The sequence below is a fragment of the Tamandua tetradactyla genome, chromosome 7, assembly GCF_023851605.1.
Source record: "Tamandua tetradactyla isolate mTamTet1 chromosome 7, mTamTet1.pri, whole genome shotgun sequence".
NCBI lineage: Eukaryota > Metazoa > Chordata > Mammalia > Pilosa > Myrmecophagidae > Tamandua > Tamandua tetradactyla.
In genome coordinates, this window is record NC_135333.1 from 69,528,026 (window position 1) to 69,546,473 (window position 18,448).

An 18,448-nucleotide genomic window follows, 5' to 3' on the forward strand; every position below is an offset into this window, starting at 1 on the left:
TCCTTTTGTTTCACGTAGAAGTTGAAGTTTTAAAATACAGTCAATATCATCCTTTACTCTGTATTTTGATTTACTTTAGTCCTAACCAGATCAACTTCATTCATATTTCTAATTGAAGTCTGATCCCTTTTTCAGCTTCTTTAACAGTTGCTGTATGGGATGCTGCTGATTTTCAGAACTGCAGAACTCTCTGAGTCACAGGTTTCACAAGTTCCAGGGAATGACCAAATTATACACAAAGAGCTCAGATCTCAGAATTTAGAAAGAGCATGCAAAGTCAAGGAATAAATATGACTGCTATGAGAGTTATAACTTAGGAACCTTTACTAAAAAGCCTTGTTGAGTGTTCTGTACTCCTTAATCATTGGTTGTCCAATCTCTGCCCATGTTCTATCACCTAATAACCTATTTTCTCGAATTTAGTTCTCAGAGTTTACACATTATAGTTAGTTCATATTAGTGAGGTTTACAGTATTGTGTTTTTGTTTCTGGCTTATTTCACTCAGCATGATGTCCTCAGGTTCATTGACCTAGTTACCTACCTCACAATTATATTCCTCCTTGTAACCGCTCAGTATTGCACTGTATGTACACTCCACAGTTTGCCCTTCCATTCTTCAGTTGATAAACACTTACGCTACCTCCGTGTATTGCAAATCATGAATACTGCTGCCATGAACAAATGGCGCCAATGTGCAAATGTCCATTCATGACCCTTCTTTTACTTCCTCCAAGTATACCTAATAATGGGGTTGCAGAATCATATAGCAACCCTGTACTTGCCTCCTGTGCAAGCACTGTGCCCTCCAGAGGGGCTGCACCATTCTGCTTCCCTGTCATCTCTTCACATTTTCTTCACATTTTCTCCAGCACCATATCTTTCTGTTTATTTTTTAAACAGTTTTATCCACACACCATGCAATCCACCCTAAGTAAACACTCAGTGGCTCCCAGTATTATCACATGGCTATACATTCATCACTACAATCTATGTGAGAAAATTTCTATTTCTCCTGCAAAGAAAGGAGAAAAAAAATGGATAAAAAAGTGAAAAGGAGAAACAATAATACCAAGAATCCCATACTCTTCCCTTATCCGCCTCTTGTTGACATTTACCTTAGGTATATTGCCTTGTTACAATTAATAGAAGCATATTACAATGTTACTGTTAACTGTAAACTCTAGTTTGCATTGATTGTAATTTTTCCATATACCATCCCATATTTAGCACCTTGCAATGTTGATATTCGTTCTCCCTCATGTAAAAACTTACTTATGTTTGTACATTTAATCACCATCATTGTCCACTCTAGGTTTTGCTAAGTTATACGGTCCAGTTTTTTTTTTTTGTATGCTGTATGGTGGGGGTCACATTCCATTCTTTTGTCCATATGAGTATCCCATTATGCAGCACCATTTGTTTTTTGTTTTTTTTTGTTAAGTGCATGGGCTACAGTCCCAGTTTTTATCCTCTGTCTTTCCTGCTGATTTCATATATGCCCATAGCCATCCTCATTCAACCATACTCATTCTCAGCTTTGTTCATTATACTTACAATATTGCATTCTCTTTTTACCCTTACTGATAGTCTTCATTTCTATACTCTTTTCCAATCCTTTCTCCTGTCTATCTGCCTGTAGTGCTCCCTTCAGTATTTCTTATAGAGCAGAATTGTTCACAGACTCTCTCAATGTCTGTTTGAAAACATTTAAAATTTTCCCTCATTTTTGAAGGAAAGTTTTGCTGTATGTAGTACTCTTGGTTGGCAATTTTTCTCTTTAATTATCCTAGATATATCATACCACTGACTTCTTGCCTCCACGGTTTCTGCTGAGAAATTTGCTCAGTCTTATGGAGCTTCCCTTGCATGTGGTAGATTGCTTTTCTCTTGCTGCTTTCAGAATTCTCTTTGTCTTTGAAATTTGACAATGTTATTTGTGTCTTGGAGTAGGTCTACTCAGTTCTATTCTGTTTAGGGTATGCTGTGCTTCTTGGGTCTGTAATTTTATGTCTTTCATGAGAGTTGGGAAATTTTCAGCAATTATTTCCTCAATTATGCTTTCTGCTTCTTTTCTGTTCTCTTCTCCTTCTGGGATGCCCCTAACACATGTATTTGTGCGCTTCATGTCATTCAATTCCATAAGACCTTGCTCTTATTTTTCCTTTCTTTTCTATATCTGTTCTTTTGTGTGTAGGATTTCAGATTTCCTGTCCTCTAGTTTACTAATTCATCTGCCTCTTCAAATCTGCTGTTGTATGTCTCCATTGTGCTTTTCATCTCTTCTGTTGTGCCTTTCATTCCCATAAGTGCTGCCATTTGTTTTTTCAAACTGTTGAATTCTTCTTTGTGGTCATCTAGTGTCTGGTTGAAACAGAGGCTGAGGTAGAAGGTGGGCCTAAACCGTTTCTGTTTTCCAGGCCCTGGAGTCTGAATGAGAGTAGCCACTTGTGCTGGACTCTACATACCCCGCTTTTCTTGGGAAAGATATGCCCTTTAGGGAATTATCACCCTCACCTGACTAGTTACTTTATCTCTCAGACATTCCTTAACTCTGTCCTTACCTGGAGCTGTGCCGAAACCTTAGAATGCCTTCAGCTTAATAACAGGCAGCTAAAATGTAAAAATAAAATTGTTTTCAGAGCTGGACCCCAGTCCTCTGGGTTTGCCAATCAAGAGCCAGAGTTGGCGCCTGATGCTGTGTGTCCCTTTTCTTGGGCCACAGCCCTTTGCCAGTATTCTGGGCTTAGCCAATTCCAAAAGCCGGTTTGTTTGTTTGTTTTATATTTTTTCTCATCAACCCTGCCTTCTCTCTGCCTGGGAGAAACCTCCGGATTCCTTTCAAGTTTGCTCTAAGTTTATTTGTGCTTGAAGCTTACATTCAGCAGTCTGAATTAAAAAAATTTTTTTTTACATGGGCAGGCACCAGGAATTGAACTTGGATCTCTGGCATGGCAGGTGAGAACTCTGCCTGCTGAGCCACTGTGGCCTGCCCTGCAGTCTGAATTTTTTAATTAATTCTGCAGTTGGAGCTTGGTTTGGCTACCTTCCCTTGTCCTAGTAGGGACTGCTGCTTTTTCCCAAAGTAATTTCAAAACAACTTGCCATGCCAGTGGGGGAGGGGTGGCAGCCTCCATGGCGTGGGAGACTTACAGTTCTGCCCTGTGACTCGTCCCTTCCTTGCGTTCCAGACTGGTGTGCCGTCTGTGCATCCGTCTTGGAAGTTCCCCCAGCAGTTGTTCCAGACACTTCCTGGCTATTTACTAGCTCTCTACCATATTTGTTGATCACATTCCCCCCACTCAAAATATTATGGGCCAAAAAATTCTCTCTTATGCTTGCTCAGCTCTAGTGATGAGTATTTTAATTTAGACAGACTTGGCTAACATGGTATGTGAGGTTCTTGTAATCATCGTGAAAGCTAGATCTTCATTTTTTTTAGGAAGAGCATTAGGCAGCAGCAGCAGAGGATGATTGGCAATAGACTTTCTCCAGGTGGCAGAGAAAGAGGCTATGAGATAAAAGGAATAACAGCCTTATTATGATATTTTCTCCTTTTGGTGTGTAGTTTTATCATTAGCAGAGAGAAATGATAATAGCTAATATTTGTTATTATGTGCTTTATATATATAATATATATATCTAAAATATAAAAAATATAAAGTATATATTTGGTCTTCACAGCAACCCCTATGAGGTAGTTATTATTATCTTTATCTTATAGATAGGGAAATGGGAATTTAGAGAGTTTAAGAAAGTTGTCTGAAGATATACAACAACTAAGTAGTAGAGTTAGTTCTGACTCTAGAACTTACATTCTTTACCACAGTGCTTTTCAGCAAATACAGAAACTTTCATGGATAGGGATATGGTATTCTGAGTTTTTGACTTTTGAGATTGGGGTATATATGCCTGGAAGGAATAAATACATAAGATCTGGAGACAACCATTCTGATTAGACATTTGGTTTCAGGTTGTTGGTTCTAATTCTACTAACCTAGGATAGACCCTTCCCCACCTTAGGCCTTAGTTGCTCAAATCAGAATTTCTCAAATATTATTGTGAAATTCAAGTGGTATTCTTCTTTGGTTATTTTATTTTGACTCCTTTGTTGGAACAGTTTCCCACTGCCAGAAAATTCTACATCTTGTGGCTAAAATAGCCAAATGCCAAGCTTTTAAGGATAACTTTTCTCAGCTCTGAGATTTTCTTCCTAATCCGACTCATATATTGTAAAATCCAGGTTCTTTGTAGTTTTTTGTTGCTTCTTGTCCTTGAAGGGAATGTTTCACAGAAACAGCATTCACTGTAATTTGAGGATCACTTGTGGCTAGAATATGTTTCTTAAAAACCTGCAGTTGAGAGTCTGGAATGATTGGAGAGTAAAGAAGGAAATAATTTTTTTTTAACAGAATGGGACCGAGCACATTTAAGCATTAAGTAACTACTTATTACGTCTCCACCCTGAACCAACAGTCTGGTAGGGGCAAAGGAAAAAGGAATGTTGCCTATAGGAACTGTTGAGGGGAACCTGGATGTAAATGTTGAGAGCCCTTGAAATTAAAGGACAGGTTCCATGAAAAAAACAACAACAAAAAAAACCAACCCGCCAACCATATCTTTTATTATATTGGTAATATATTACTTATTATTTACAATTAGCTGTATTCTCAGGGTCTTGATTCTTTGTTTTTTCAGATTTTGAGATCACTTTCTCAGATGTTAAGATCACTTTGTTGTAGTTATTCAGGCAAAGTCTCAGTTTAAATGGAATAAAAAGTTCTGTTTATATTAATACAGGGGGAATCTGCTTTCTCAGTGTTAATAACAACAGTCACATCTTCAAATTGGGGACGAAGACAGGATGGCCATTTTACTTTCTGGAGAAATGGACACAGGCAGAAGGATAAAGCACTACTGGCTTATGCCCTGTCTGTGTTTACTCATTCCTTAGGACTCCTTTCAGTAGTAGGTCTCATTGCTCATTTTCCTGGCCCCAGTGTACTGAAGGGTAAAGTCTGGAGGTTGAGAAACATTTCAACAATGTCATTCAGTCTGTGGCCTTGATATGTTTATTCTGATGTTGCCACAGTGCCCTTTGTTACTAGAGTGTCTAAGACAATTTCTAGAATTAGACTTTAAGGTCTAGCCAGTTAAAACTAATCAAAAGTGACAAAGTCAGAATAGCGATTACCTCTGGGGAGTATCAGTGGATGGGTATTGACTGGGAGTGTCAGTGGATGGGTATTGATTGGGAAGGGGAATGGGAGGTACCAGGGAACTATTATAGATGTTCTAAAGCTTGGTCTGGCTAGTTGTTATATCTGTATTCATATGTAGAAATTAATGCAGAAGTATACTTTGGTTTGATATACATTTTATAGTTTTAAGTTTGTAAGCAAAACCAAACATCCAGTGGGAAGAGTAGACCCATGTATCTTTAATTTTAAACCTAATATTCTGCCTCTCAGATTCTCTTTGTAGACATTTTAAAGAGAAATGAAACTCCTTTGTTGGGAAGGATTGAAGTCTTAGTAGAGACTAGAGGTTCCGATCAGGGATGGGAGCTCTTCTGCTCTCCCTTAGCTCTTGACTGGATCCCTGCAGTACCTTTGAGGAAGATGAGCCCCAGTGCTTGCTGTTTCTTATTGAGGTTTCTGTGTTTCAAGAGAAAGGGTTTGGTCCTTGATCCTTTCCTGATCCTTCTTATGTGGTCTCCTATTCCCAACTCACAGTTAACTTCTGCCCTAGGTTCCTTAGGAATGGGTATGATATTGAAGAGGATGTTGATGATTTAGTTGCAGTTTCTTTTGACAAGGGATCTTTGAGATTGTCACCAGGGTTTCCTCTGATTTGGTGTGGTTGAGAGGGTCAGTATTTGCAGTACTCCCCCTTTCCGTGATCCCTCACTGAACCCTTTGTGATTTCCCCAACTCTTTGCTCCTAGCAGACTCCTTGTCTGTGTCCCCTGCCCGCTGGGCTGAGGAATATCTGGAACAGTCTGAGGAGAAGCTATGGCTGGGAGAGCCTGAGGGAACAGCGGCCACTGATCGCTGGTGAGTTCAGCTGTTTCTTTTTGGGTCCCTGTGAAAGGAGTATTGGATGGTTTTCCCAGCCTCCCACAACCTTCTCCATCCACATTCTAAAACCAACTTGCAGTCCCTTTTCTGTTTTATTCTTTAAGATTTCCACTTGTATTATCCACCCTATCAATTCATGTCTCAAATGTAGTCAAGAATCCTAACTATAGCCTACTAAAATATATGTACTAAAAGGGGTACGTGATTTTATGCACCGCTTTCCCTTTCTCATTTTGGGCTTGCTACAGTCTATTCCTTCTCTTTCCAAAGATATGCTTGGGAAAGGAGGTAGTCAAAGGATGTAGCCAGTATTTTCCCATTCCCCAAATGCCTTTCTTTTAATGTAAATAAGACTTTGTAGGCCTCAGCAAGAGTGGAGAGGTGTTGCCCTCTTTTCTCCCCCCAGAAACTGTACTTGTCATAGGCTAGGAGTGGGGAATAGTAAGGGGCACATGGTAGCAGATTAATGTATAAATTAGATTGTTCTTCCTGTCCCAGGTACGATGAATATCATCCTGAGGAGGATCTGCAGCACACGGCCAGTGATTTTGTGGCCAAGGTGGATGATCCCAAATTGGCTAACTCTGAGGTGAGCCACATCCCACTGCTTCTTTGAACAGTCTTGGGAGGCAAGAGTCTTGCTTCTCTTACCCCCGTTAAGTTTAAAGAGAGGAAATAATATACTAAGTCTTTTCCTTTCTTTCGGGAGAATTGAGGTTTAGGATCCTGCTTCTCTTTTCCAATATTCTTTCCCTAATTTTATTGCTTACTAACCCCTTTCTCTTTTCTGGTGTCTTATGTCTATAGAGCTAGAAATTTCTTTTTGTTATCTGCCTTTTTCAGGATCTTTAGCATATCTTGTCTGCAGCTAGAAATGGTCAGGGGGAGGGGAGAGTGCAGGGTCTTCTTGGGCAAGGAAAAGAGTGGACATCTGGAAGTCCTCTCCCAAGTGGCCCATATGTGTCTCTGTGCCCCAGTTCCTGAAATTCGTGCGGCAGATTGGCGAGGGGCAAGTGTCTCTGGAGTCCGGTGCAGGGTCGGGCCGAGATCAGGCAGAACAGTGGGCAGCAGAGTTTATACAGCAGCAGGTAGGATACTGTCACATCCTGGTCCCACTACAGAGCCAGTTGGTGCCCCAGGTCATGGGTTCAGTGTGGGGAAGGGATTGTTGTCAGCTTTTCTTGGTAGCATCCAGGTCTGGAGTGGGTGGGAAAGAGACCTGAGAATGTCTTTCTTCTGAGAAGTGTCCAGGTTGGTGGTGTTTAGTGTATGTTTAGTTGGTGTTCAGTGGGTAGAAAGTTGGTGATGGTGGTATTGAACAGCTTTCTTTGTCACAGGGTACCTCAGATGCCTGGGTTGACCAGTTTACAAGACCAGCAAGTACCTCTGCCCTTGATACGGAGTTTGAACGAGCCAAGTCAGCTATAGAGGTGAGAGTAGATAGTACAGGAGCAGGCACTCCAAGAGGAAAAACTTGTTTAGAGAAAGTGGTGTGTTAATATCACATATGGCAAACATTGTATTTCATAATGTTCCTGCATCATTTGAGGCAGAAATGCCAGGGGTTGGTGTGGATGCCTTTTAAAAATACAGATTCCTGGGCATCACGTTAGATGACTGAATCAGAAACTCTGGGAGTAGGATTTGGGAATCTGCATTTTAAAAAAGTCTTCATATAATTTGTAGACACATTGAAATTTAAGAACTGCTGCCCTGAGGAGTCCATCCTAGTGGGGCTTAGGGTGGTTGGGGGTGGGGGGTGGTCATAGTGAGTCTTCCTTTTCCATCTGCCTTCCCTTCCTTACAGTCTGATGTCGATTTCTGGGACAAGTTGCAGGCAGAGTTGGAGGAGATGGCAAAACGGGATGCTGAGGCTCACCCCTGGCTTTCAGACTATGATGACCTCACGTCTGCTTCTTATGATAAGGTAAGACTTCTAGTTTCTCAGGTCTCATGATTTCCTTCTTTTATGGTCTCCTTAATTCTATATTTGAAGGGTACTCACTTTTTTGTTTTTGTTTTTTTTTTTTAAACTAACGGTTCATTAGAGAATGCAAAAGCTATATACACCTTGGATTCCTATTGAACCAGTTTTGGTTATGGACAAAGGATCTGAATGTTTTGTTTCAACTATCCTGCTGTTCAAAATGAAATAATTAAAATAATCCCTATATTCTGAGAATGATTATGAGGACTTGTGCTGTAAGGCTTCTCTTAAGAGAAACATTATTTCTCTTAAACAACTTTGCCTTCTCTTTAAGCATATACAGTTAACTGAGCAAGGATAAGAGCAGAGGTCTATGGAATTAGACTTAGAGACTCCGCTTAGCCCAGACTTGGTGGTCGTCTTCTGGGTACAGTTGTTTAGTCATTTAAGCACTATTAACATCCTTACTAGCATTTCCAAAATTGTATTGATACTGGCTTTATAGTCCAGAGATAAGGTCTTTCTTGTAAATTTTCTGTGTGCCCTTGAAAAGGGAGTATATTCCGCTGTTATTAGGTGAAATGTTCTAAAATGTCAGTCAGTTCAGCTTGGTTGATAGTGTTGCTCAAGTCTTACATATACTTACTAATTTTCTGACTACAAATTCTATCAATTATGAAGAGAGGATGTGGATATCTCTGACTGTAATTATGTATTTGTCTGTTCTTCTTTCAGTTTTGTCAGTTTTTGCATCATAATTTTGAAATTCTATTATTAGGTGCCTTAACATTTAGGATTGTTATGTCCTGTTGATGAATTAACTCTTTTATCATTATGAGTTAACTTTGTCTATCCCTAGTATTATTCTCCATTCTGAAGTCTGCTTTGTCTAATAGTGATATAGCTAGCCACTCTGGCTTTCTTTCTGTTAAGATTATTAGCATGTGGTATCACTTTTTCCATCCTTTTACTTTTTTTTTAAATTTTTCATTTTAGTAATACAGATACCACCTACAATTTCTCCCTTTAACCACATTCAGATATATAATTTAGTGAGTTGCATTTACAGTGTTGTTCAACCATCACCATCATCCATTACCACCTCTTTTCCATCACCTGCAATAGAAATTCTGTACCAATTACACTTTAGCTCCCCCTTCCCTGACCCTCCTGTGTTGGTTTGAAAGGATGTTTGTCCCCTAGAAAAGCCATGTTTTAATCAAAATCCCATTTTGTAAAGGCAAAATAATCCCTATTCAATACTGTATGTTTGAATCTGTAATTAGATCCTCTCCCTGGAGATGCAACCCAATCAAGAGTGGTGGTTTAAGCTGGATTAGGGGAGATATGTCTCCACCCATTTGGGTGGGTCTTGATTGGTTTACTGGAGTCCTATGAAAGAGGGAATATTTTGGAGAATGAGAGCTTTAGAGAGAGCAAAGAAGGCCGCAGCATCACAAAGCAGAGAGTCCATCAGCCAGCGCTTTGGAGATGAAGGAAAACACTTCCTGGGGAGCTTCATGAAACAGGAAGCCAGGAGAGAAAGCTAGCAGTTGTTGTTGTGCTTGCCATGTGCCCTTCCAGCTGAGAGAGAAACTGTGACTGTGTTCACCATGTGCCTGCTCACTTGAGAGAGAAACCCTGAACTTTATCAGCCTTCTTGAACCAAGGTATCTTTCCCTGGATGCCTTAGATTGGACATTTCTATAGGCTTGCTTTAATTAGGACATTTCCTTGACCTTTGAACTGTAAACTATCAAGTTATTAAATTCCCCTTGTAAAAGTCATTCCATTTCTGCTATATTGCATTCCAACAGCTAGCAAATTAGAACACTTCCCAACCCCTGGTAAACTGTATCCTAATTTCTGACCATATGAATTTGCTTATTCTAATTGTTTTGTATTGGTGAGATCATACAGTATTTATACTTTTGTGTCTGGCTTATTTCATTCAACATGATGTCTTCAGGGGTCATCCATATAGTTGCATGTATCAGAGCCTCATTCCTTTCATGGCAGCGTAATATTCCATTGTATGTATATATACCGCATTTTGCTTATCCAGTCATTGCTTGATGGACACTTGGGTTGCTTCTGTCTTTTGGCAATTGTGAATAATGCCCACTGTGAACATAAGTGTGCAAGTATCTGTTCAAGTTTCTGCTCTCATTTTTTTGGGGTATATACTAAAAAATGCGGTTGCTGAGTCATATGATAATTCTGTACTTAGCTTTCTGAGGAACCACCAAACTGTTTTTCACAGCTGTTGCACTATTTTACATTCCCACCAACAATGAATGAGTATTCCTATTTCTTAACATCCTCTCTGATACTTGTTTTTTTATTTATTATTTTTAATAGTAGTTACTCTAGTGAGTGTGAAGTGTTATCTCATTGTGGTTTTGAGTTGCATTTCCCTGTAAAGATGTTGAGCATCTTTTCATATGCTGTTTGGCCATTTGTATATCTTCTTTGAAAAATATCTAAATGTTTTGACCATTTTTTGATTGGGTCATTTATCTTTCTGTTGTTGAGTTGTAGCATTTCTTTATAGATTCTAGGAATTAAGCCCTTATCATATATATGGCTTCCAAGTATTTTTCCACATTTTGTAGGTGATCTTTTTGCTTTCTTGATGAAGTCCTTTGATGTACAAAATTTAAATGTTAATGATGTCCCATTATTAATGTTTTCTTTTGTTACTTGTGCTTTTGGTGTAAAGTTTAAGAAACCATTGCCTAACACAAGGTCCAGCAGATGCTTCCTGAAGGACACTCACTTTTAACTAATTATTTTTAAGTTCTGCTCTCTTTCGCTAGATACTAGCCACCTACCCCTATTTAAGGTTTTCAAAGAATTATATTTAATGCCTTAAATATTAGGAAAACTGCCCAGCAGCCAGTGGTGACAGATGACGTAGTTTTGCATGTAGTGTGTGCTGTTAACTTGTTAACATATGGTATATCAGGGTTCTCACTATAAAAACAAATCTACTTGTGGATTGTAGGGTACTTGTGGATATGGTTAATAACTGAGCTCCTGAATTGAGCATGAGGGAGAAAGGAGAAAATTGCTCAGTTTTGAAAAGAGGCAAAACAGGAGCTGGGCAGATGAGTAGCAATGCCTTTATCTCAGCTCAGATCTGGTTGGAAAAGGAATCTGGGGCCAGAACCAGAGCCTGAGATGCAAAGCAGGATGATTGAGAGAGCTCTTGCCATAATGGAGCTGTTAAAAGACAGCAAAGAATGAAGTTCATGACAACTTAAAAAAAAAGCTAGGATTTGAGAGCCCATGCAAATACTTAGAGTTAGGAAAAATATGATCTTATTATTATTCTGGCTTGAATTTCTGTTTTTTTTTTTTCTTTCTAAGAATTATTCTGTGATATGATAGAAAAGAGAATTTAACGTCTTGTGACCTTGCCTATGTTTTGCCATAACATGGATTTCTTTTATTGAATTCTGATGAGGAAGAACTAGAGGAAATGCCTGGAATTAACACTTTTATTTATATTAACAATTTGACAAATTTCATAGTTCCCATTGGCTTACAAATGGCAAGTTATAAGTTATAGATAAAAATTTCCATGCTTTTGAAAATATAGTACTGATTACATTTACAACATAATACTAAATATAGTACTAATTTCATATAAGCAGTCTTTTCTCTTAGTGTTTATTTCTCCCATACTTATGACATGCTGGGTGGGATACATTTTTTAATTATGGACTTATAACTAGCATTGTTTTTAGATTCTTGAACCCTATTTGATATCATTGATACCTTTGGATATTGAAAAATTATGACTAGAAACACTTCCGTTAATGTCCCACAAAAACGTATTATACTTTATTACTCCCTAATAAATTGCAATTCAGAGTCCCTCTGGCTTTATTTGAACTAATTCTAAATTATATTCAATAATATATATTTTTTGTTTTTAACGTAAGTCTGATTCCAATTATCAGATAAAATCCATGGGTCTCTTTGAATGCATTATTTTTTATTGATAGTCCTTAGTTTTTCAGAGGCGACTTAGTTATAAGGCAACTTATAGCTCAAGCACATATAGTAGGCTATTACTGTTGGTCAGAAGGAGAAACACTTAAAGAGGTGTTAACCCACTCCAGTACAGGTGTCAGAGTCACCAGCAAAACACCAGTCACAGAGGCTCTGGTGGGAAGACATTTTACTCACACAGAAAAGAGTGAGAACAAGGTCAACTTCGCTAGTGGGCATCAGTTTCCCATAGCTAATGGGTGTCGATCCGTGGCTGATGCAGGGAGATGTTCTCCCCACAGCACCCCTCTCTGTGTCTATGTGCTGCTGCAGTGGAGGAACCTTCTCCCTCCCCATCAGGGACAGCTAAACCTCCAGGGTGTGAGCTGGATGTTGTAAAGCATGCCCGCCAGAGTCAGACTGTCTCTGATAAATATGCTTGGGGCAGCAGAGGAAGGAATGTACCAGAGCTCCCTTCTACTAGGGATTTGTGATTTATCCTGCCAGACTGATATACCTGGTATTGAGCACAGGATGTTTTTGTGGGTCCTAGGGAGAGGCGGCAGGCTGGCCTAAGACTACCTCCTACCACAATTACCATAAGAATCTTCTGTGATGCCATAGATTCTGAGCAGTGAACCTTTTTCTGATTATGATCCTGTGAAGTTTTGGAGTGGACCAGACTATGGGTCAAACATATTGATTGGCTTAGATTAGGCTTTTCAGGCTGCAGTGGCAATGCCAAGCTTGTCTTGCGTGCTGTGGGTTGCTGAGGCTTCCTCCGGAGTATTCTTTCCCTGTCTATGCAAATATTCTAATTTTGAAAAATTCTTCTCTGATTAGCAATTGATGAGATCTTAAGGAGGGTAGATAGCATGGGCAGGAGGCTGCTTAGAGAACCCTAAGTAAAATGATGGCAGTGGTTTGTTGCCATGTCTACTTGAAGACATCTGAAGAGCATTTGGATCACTCCTGGCTGTCATATACAGTCCATTACATATACATATAAATATACTTACATATATATATATTTAGCAAAAACTGTTTTTATTCATAAATTACATGATTGTGTTTATAGAAAACCCAAGGACTCTGCAAACTATTGTATGTAATGAGAGAATTTAGCAAGGCCTTGTTATATAAAGTCAGTATACAGATGATCAGTTGTATTTCTTTATACTTGCAGCACGCAACTGAAAGATGAAAATTTTTTAAAAATGCCATTTACAATAGGTTCAAAAAATACATTATCTAGGACATAATTTCATTAAAAGTACACAAGATTTTACACTGAAACTTGTGAAACATTGCAGAAGGAAATTAAAGAAGACCTGATGGAGACATAGTCTATGTCCATGGATGGGAAGACCAAAGTATTAGAGATGTCATTTCTCCCCTGATTGATGTACACACCCAATGCAATCTTTTTTATTTTTATTTTTATTGATAAATCTTAATATACAAACAATCCATACATAGTGTACAATCACTGTCCCACAGTATCATCACATAGTTGTGTATTCATCACTGTGATCATTTTTTAGAACATTTGCATCACTCCAGAAAAAGAAATAAAAAGAAAAAAGTCATACATACCATGCCCTTTACCCCCCCATTGACCACTAGTATTTCCATCTACTCAGTTTATTTTAAGCTTTGTTCCCCCTATTGTCTGTTTATTTTTTCTACATATTTTTTACTCACCTGTCTATACCCTAGATAAAACAAGCATCAGGCACAAGGTTTTAACAATCACATAGTCATATTGTAAAAGCTATATCATTATATGGTCATCTTTAAGAATCAAGGCTACTGGAACATAGCTCAGTTCCATTACATATTAAAGAATTATATAGAGCAATGAGGATAATCCCTATTTCTGAATAGTATTTTAAGCTTTTTGGTGGGGTTTGGTGTATATTCTCATTTGTTGATCTCAGCAGCTCTGAAAGACAGGAACTACTTTTGTGAGGAAATGTGTTATAGATGATAATAATATCCATTTCTTAAATGATGACTTAAGGCATGCATTTATGTTGGACATTGTTGAGGTTGAATGCAGAAGGATTTATTTGATTGAAATTGAATAGCCTAGGACAGGGGTTGGGTTAGCAAAACTAAAATAAGCTTATTCTCAGTATGGACCAGGGTGTGTAGACTTGCTTAGCTTTCTACTTGTCGTAAACAGGAGATGGCAGTGTGAGCATAATATTGGCAATTTTACTTTATAACGGAGAATTTGCTACATGTAATTCAAGTACCTTTTTGGAGGCCTTCAACTTCTTTCTTCTCACCATATGCCTTGATTGTCATCCTCACTTACCTGCTGCTCTGACTGTGATAGCTTTCTCTGAGAGGGTTTCTCACTTGCTTCTCTTCCTTGTAGGGCTACCAGTTTGAGGAGGAGAACCCCCTGCGTGACCACCCCCAGCCTTTTGATGAAGGGCTGCGGCGCCTTCAGGAGGGGGACCTGCCTAACGCTGTGCTACTTTTTGAGGCAGCTGTGCAGCAAGATCCTAAGCACATGGAAGTGAGTGACTCGTTCTGACTTCAGACTGGAGATTACTTCCTCCAGTTTAGAGGGATGCCTTAAAGAGGGCAGTGCAGATGGGTTGGAGCCTGGTTGATGGCCCCCCAGGATGGGGAATGGAAGTGAGATGGTAAATGGGGGAGCCCAAGGAAGGAAGGATGGAAAGGTGAATACAAGGATGATGGAATCTTCCAACTTCTCTCTAGGCTTGGCAGTATCTGGGTACCACCCAGGCAGAGAATGAACAGGAACTGTTAGCCATCAGTGCACTACGGAGGTCAGTACCATGAAAAGTGGGGTGGGGGTGGTTCTGGGGCTCCACAAATAGCCTGTAACATCATAGGATTCTAAACTCAGATTTTTGTCTTCTTTCTGGCCACTAGCTAGGATGTTTTCTCATGACGACTGTGAGGTTTTGAGTAAGTTGGAGATAACTGGCACCATTCCTTAGGCAGTTTTTTATTTCATCTGTGGGGCCCTAGCTATTTTTGGGTTGGTAAAACTTTCCTTTTCTCAGACATGTAATCACATGCCAAATTTGAGGGGCCTGGACAGGTGTGGCCATGCTGGCTCAACATGTCAAAACTTGGGGGGAGCCCAGGGTGCTGGTGGGTGATAGTGTCATTGCTGATACCAGGTATGTCCATCCTGGTTCAAACAGGTGTCTGGAGCTGAAGCCGGATAACCGGATAGCACTGATGGCACTGGCTGTGAGCTTTACCAACGAGTCCCTGCAGCGACAGGCCTGTGAAACCCTGCGAGACTGGCTGCGCTACACACCTGCCTATGCCCATCTAGTGGCCCCTGGGGAAGAGGGTGCTGGTGAGGCAGGCCTGGGCCCCAGCAAGCGTGTCCTGGGCTCTCTGTTGTCAGAGTGAGTGTGACGAGTTCCTGGGTTGAGAGATGGTAACCTGCATTCCAGTGGGAGGATGCCCTTAATTTTTGAAATTTGGATAGACTGAGACTCAGAGACCCAAGAGTGGCGTGGGAAGCCCGGGATCGATTTGAAGGAGTTCTCTATTCTACAGTGCAGTGCTGGGGTGTAGCAGAAAAACCAATCTAGTTTCTAGATTGGAATTTGGGAGTAGGAGGGAAGGCTGATAGATTGATAATTCTTGGGAATGTGGTTCACTAATTAAGGAATTATTTGGGGGGATGGAAATATAGATATACCTATCTCCTTACTTTTTCTGGAATTTTTCCTCCTCATCCAGTTCCCAGTTTCTTGAAGTGAAAGAGCTTTTCCTGGCAGCAGTGCGCCTGGACCCTACGTCCATTGACCCTGATGTGCAGTGTGGTTTGGGAGTCCTTTTCAACTTGAGTGGGGAGTATGACAAGGCCGTGGACTGTTTCACAGCTGCCCTCAGTGTTCGTCCCAATGTGAGTCTTGGGGAGGAATGATGATGGGATATGACTATACTCTATTAAAGAATCATTTATTAGAACTTGTGGAGTCATGGGAAACTTCATTACAATGTCCCATGCACTGTGACTGCCTTGGGAAGATTTGGAAAACAAGGGGGTGGGGGTTGGGGCAAAGGTCCCCTGGATGTGAAGAAGTCTGCATAGGATGGGTGGTTCCATTGGGGCCATACAGTGAACTGTGAGGAGAAAGGAGTGGAATAGTAACACATGACAGCAAAAGAGAGTAGTGGAGCAGAGGGAGGAGTGGTCTGGGCTCAGCTCATGTTCGCACCCTTGTCCATTCCTACCCCAGGACTATTTGCTGTGGAATAAGTTGGGGGCCACCCTGGCCAATGGAAACCAGAGTGAAGAGGCAGTGGCTGCATACCGCCGGGCGCTTGAGCTGCAGCCTGGCTACATCCGGTCCCGCTATAACCTGGGCATCAGCTGCATCAACCTCGGGGCTCATCGGTGAGAGTATTTGTTGAGGGATGAATGAGGGAACTTTCTCCCTGCCTTCGGCCCTGCCTCCTCACACTCTGATGCTGTCGCTAGACTCCTCAGCCCCAGCCTTCCCCCTCCACCTTCCCACTGATCTGTCTCCTACCCTTGTTGTTCTGTTCACTGGCTCTCAGCATGCAACCCTTTTTTTCCTATAGGGAGGCTGTGGAACACTTTCTGGAGGCCCTCAATATGCAGAGGAAAAGCCGGGGCCCTCGGGGTGAAGGGGGTGCCATGTCGGAGAACATCTGGAGTACCCTGCGTCTGGCATTGTCTATGTTGGGCCAGAGTGATGCCTATGGGGCGGCTGATGCCCGGGATCTGCCCACCCTCCTGTCTATATTTGGTCTGCACCAGTGACAGTGGGATGGGCTGCCCTGTGAATGTTCGCCTGAAGGGGTCCCCGCTCTCGACATGACTCCCTCTCCCCAAACGGGCCTACCAAGGGGGTGGGCTGATGACCATAAGCGGTTGGGCCTCTCAGGAGCTGCCTCAGGGTAGGGGCAGACAGTCTGTGTTCTTGAACCTACGCAATGGTAGGAAAATGAGCTGTGTTGTCCCTGAATCCCTTGGTACTTCAAGGGCTGTACAGCCAGCTACAGATCTCTCTGCTCATCGTGCCCTTTCTCGGTGCTGCTTTTCGGGTAGGACCCAAACGTGTAGGGTAACTGTTGTTGTCAGCTGCCATTTTTGATAGGGCCTCCCACATTTGTAGTGTCCATCCCATCCTCCACATTTACTGAGAATTAAGAATAGTTTAGCTTCATTGGGCAAATTGTGTGTAGGAAGTTCTTCTACCATACATCTCTAAAGATGATTATATCTGGTGGAATCTGTCAGGGAGTTGGCCTGACTGATTTAAATGTTGATTGGACCCAGTAAAGCTGAGTGTTGGTTGGTAGGGGTGCTCATAGTTCTTATTCTTGGACCTCTCCTGGCTGTGAACTTGGGTTCCCTGTCAGCACGATGCTGCATGAAGTGATGCTGATGTCATTATTGTAGGTGTCCTCAGGAGCTTAGGGTGGGTCCTCAAGGAGTCATGGTCACTTGCTGTGGAGTTTGGGTGTCGTATAGGAGGAACACTCATTTTGTGGAATGAACCTAAAGGGGACCGAGGGATCAGTTCAAGGGCTCCATTTTAGGAGCTTTGGTGGAAGAACAGAGCAAATGGGGTGAGGAGTGTGGGGAGTGAGGCAGCAATCCTTCCTCCTCTGTGAGTAGGAATTGAGCTCCCTCTTCTGGCAAGTTGGTTCAGAAGTTGCAGTTCTTCCAAAATCCTAGCAAAGAAGGGTTTTGGTGTTACTATAAGCCTTGCTGTACTTCTTGAAATGTTTCTAGGGGACAGTGTCAAAAATTCCCCTTGCACCATTACCTCTACAAGGTGAAGATGAGGGAAGATGAGGAGCAGCTTGGATTCTTCTCATCCATCCCTTGTGTGGAGAGATACATTAACCTCCAGAAATGACTGCTAAACCCCATGCCTTGTCTTCAGTAGCTGACAGAGAAATTTTTTTAAAAGTACCATGGCCCCAAGGTTCCATCCTGAAATTTATTTTTCTTTGTATGAATATGTGTATATGATTTAAAAATAAACTGTAAAATATTTGTATGAAGAATAAATGGAACGGATGTGGCCATGAGTTCTGCTGCTGGTTGTGAAGTTGGGGTGGCGGGAGGTAGGTTTGCCTTTGAAGGATCGATATCCAACAGTTTTCCTTTTCCTTCTTGATTTTTTCAAATTCTTAATGGTTTGTGTGTTATTTATCAATCTATCTTTCTAGTTATTGTTGAACAACTAATATGTGCTGTAAGTAGGGATAAGATGAACAAGGTCCCTGTGTTTACGGGGCTTGAAGTCCAACAGAAGAGCCAGGTTTAATAACCATGTAAAGTTTTTACACTTGTATTACTACTACAAAGGAACATACAGGGTGCTATGTAACAGCTTGGTGATGTTTTATTATGAATTACATGGGAGGACTTTGATAGTTTTTTCAGTCCTTAGGGCT

The 18,448-nt window shown here is 40.9% G+C and overlaps 1 protein-coding gene and 1 long non-coding RNA gene across 9 annotated transcripts in view; one reads left to right on the plus strand and one right to left on the minus strand.

Annotated features, from left to right (window-relative positions):
* Positions 1 to 692, minus strand: part of LOC143691446 (uncharacterized) — a 20,863-nt gene extending 20,171 nt beyond the window's left edge. The window contains exon 1 of the long non-coding RNA XR_013179519.1: positions 543 to 692. This is a non-coding gene — a long non-coding RNA (uncharacterized LOC143691446). The remainder of the gene's footprint in view (positions 1 to 542) is intronic.
* Positions 1 to 18,044, plus strand: part of PEX5 (peroxisomal biogenesis factor 5) — a 24,332-nt gene extending 6,288 nt beyond the window's left edge. For 2 of the 8 annotated variants that reach the window (XM_077169933.1, XM_077169925.1), the window contains exons 6-16: positions 5,946 to 6,054; positions 6,577 to 6,667; positions 7,056 to 7,166; positions 7,416 to 7,508; positions 7,886 to 8,005; positions 14,391 to 14,534; positions 14,741 to 14,811; positions 15,196 to 15,408; positions 15,749 to 15,914; positions 16,252 to 16,409; positions 16,598 to 18,044. In XM_077169933.1, coding sequence (XP_077026048.1) covers positions 5,946 to 6,054; positions 6,577 to 6,667; positions 7,056 to 7,166; positions 7,416 to 7,508; positions 7,886 to 8,005; positions 14,391 to 14,534; positions 14,741 to 14,811; positions 15,196 to 15,408; positions 15,749 to 15,914; positions 16,252 to 16,409; positions 16,598 to 16,799 — 1,478 coding nt within the window. In that variant the 3' untranslated portion in view covers positions 16,800 to 18,044. The remainder of the gene's footprint in view (positions 1 to 5,945; positions 6,055 to 6,576; positions 6,668 to 7,055; positions 7,167 to 7,415; positions 7,509 to 7,885; positions 8,006 to 14,390; positions 14,535 to 14,740; positions 14,812 to 15,195; positions 15,409 to 15,748; positions 15,915 to 16,251; positions 16,410 to 16,597) is intronic. The other 6 variants (XM_077169927.1, XM_077169928.1, XM_077169926.1 and 3 more) reach the window with 6 other exon arrangements.
* Positions 18,045 to 18,448: the final 404 nt, after the last annotated feature.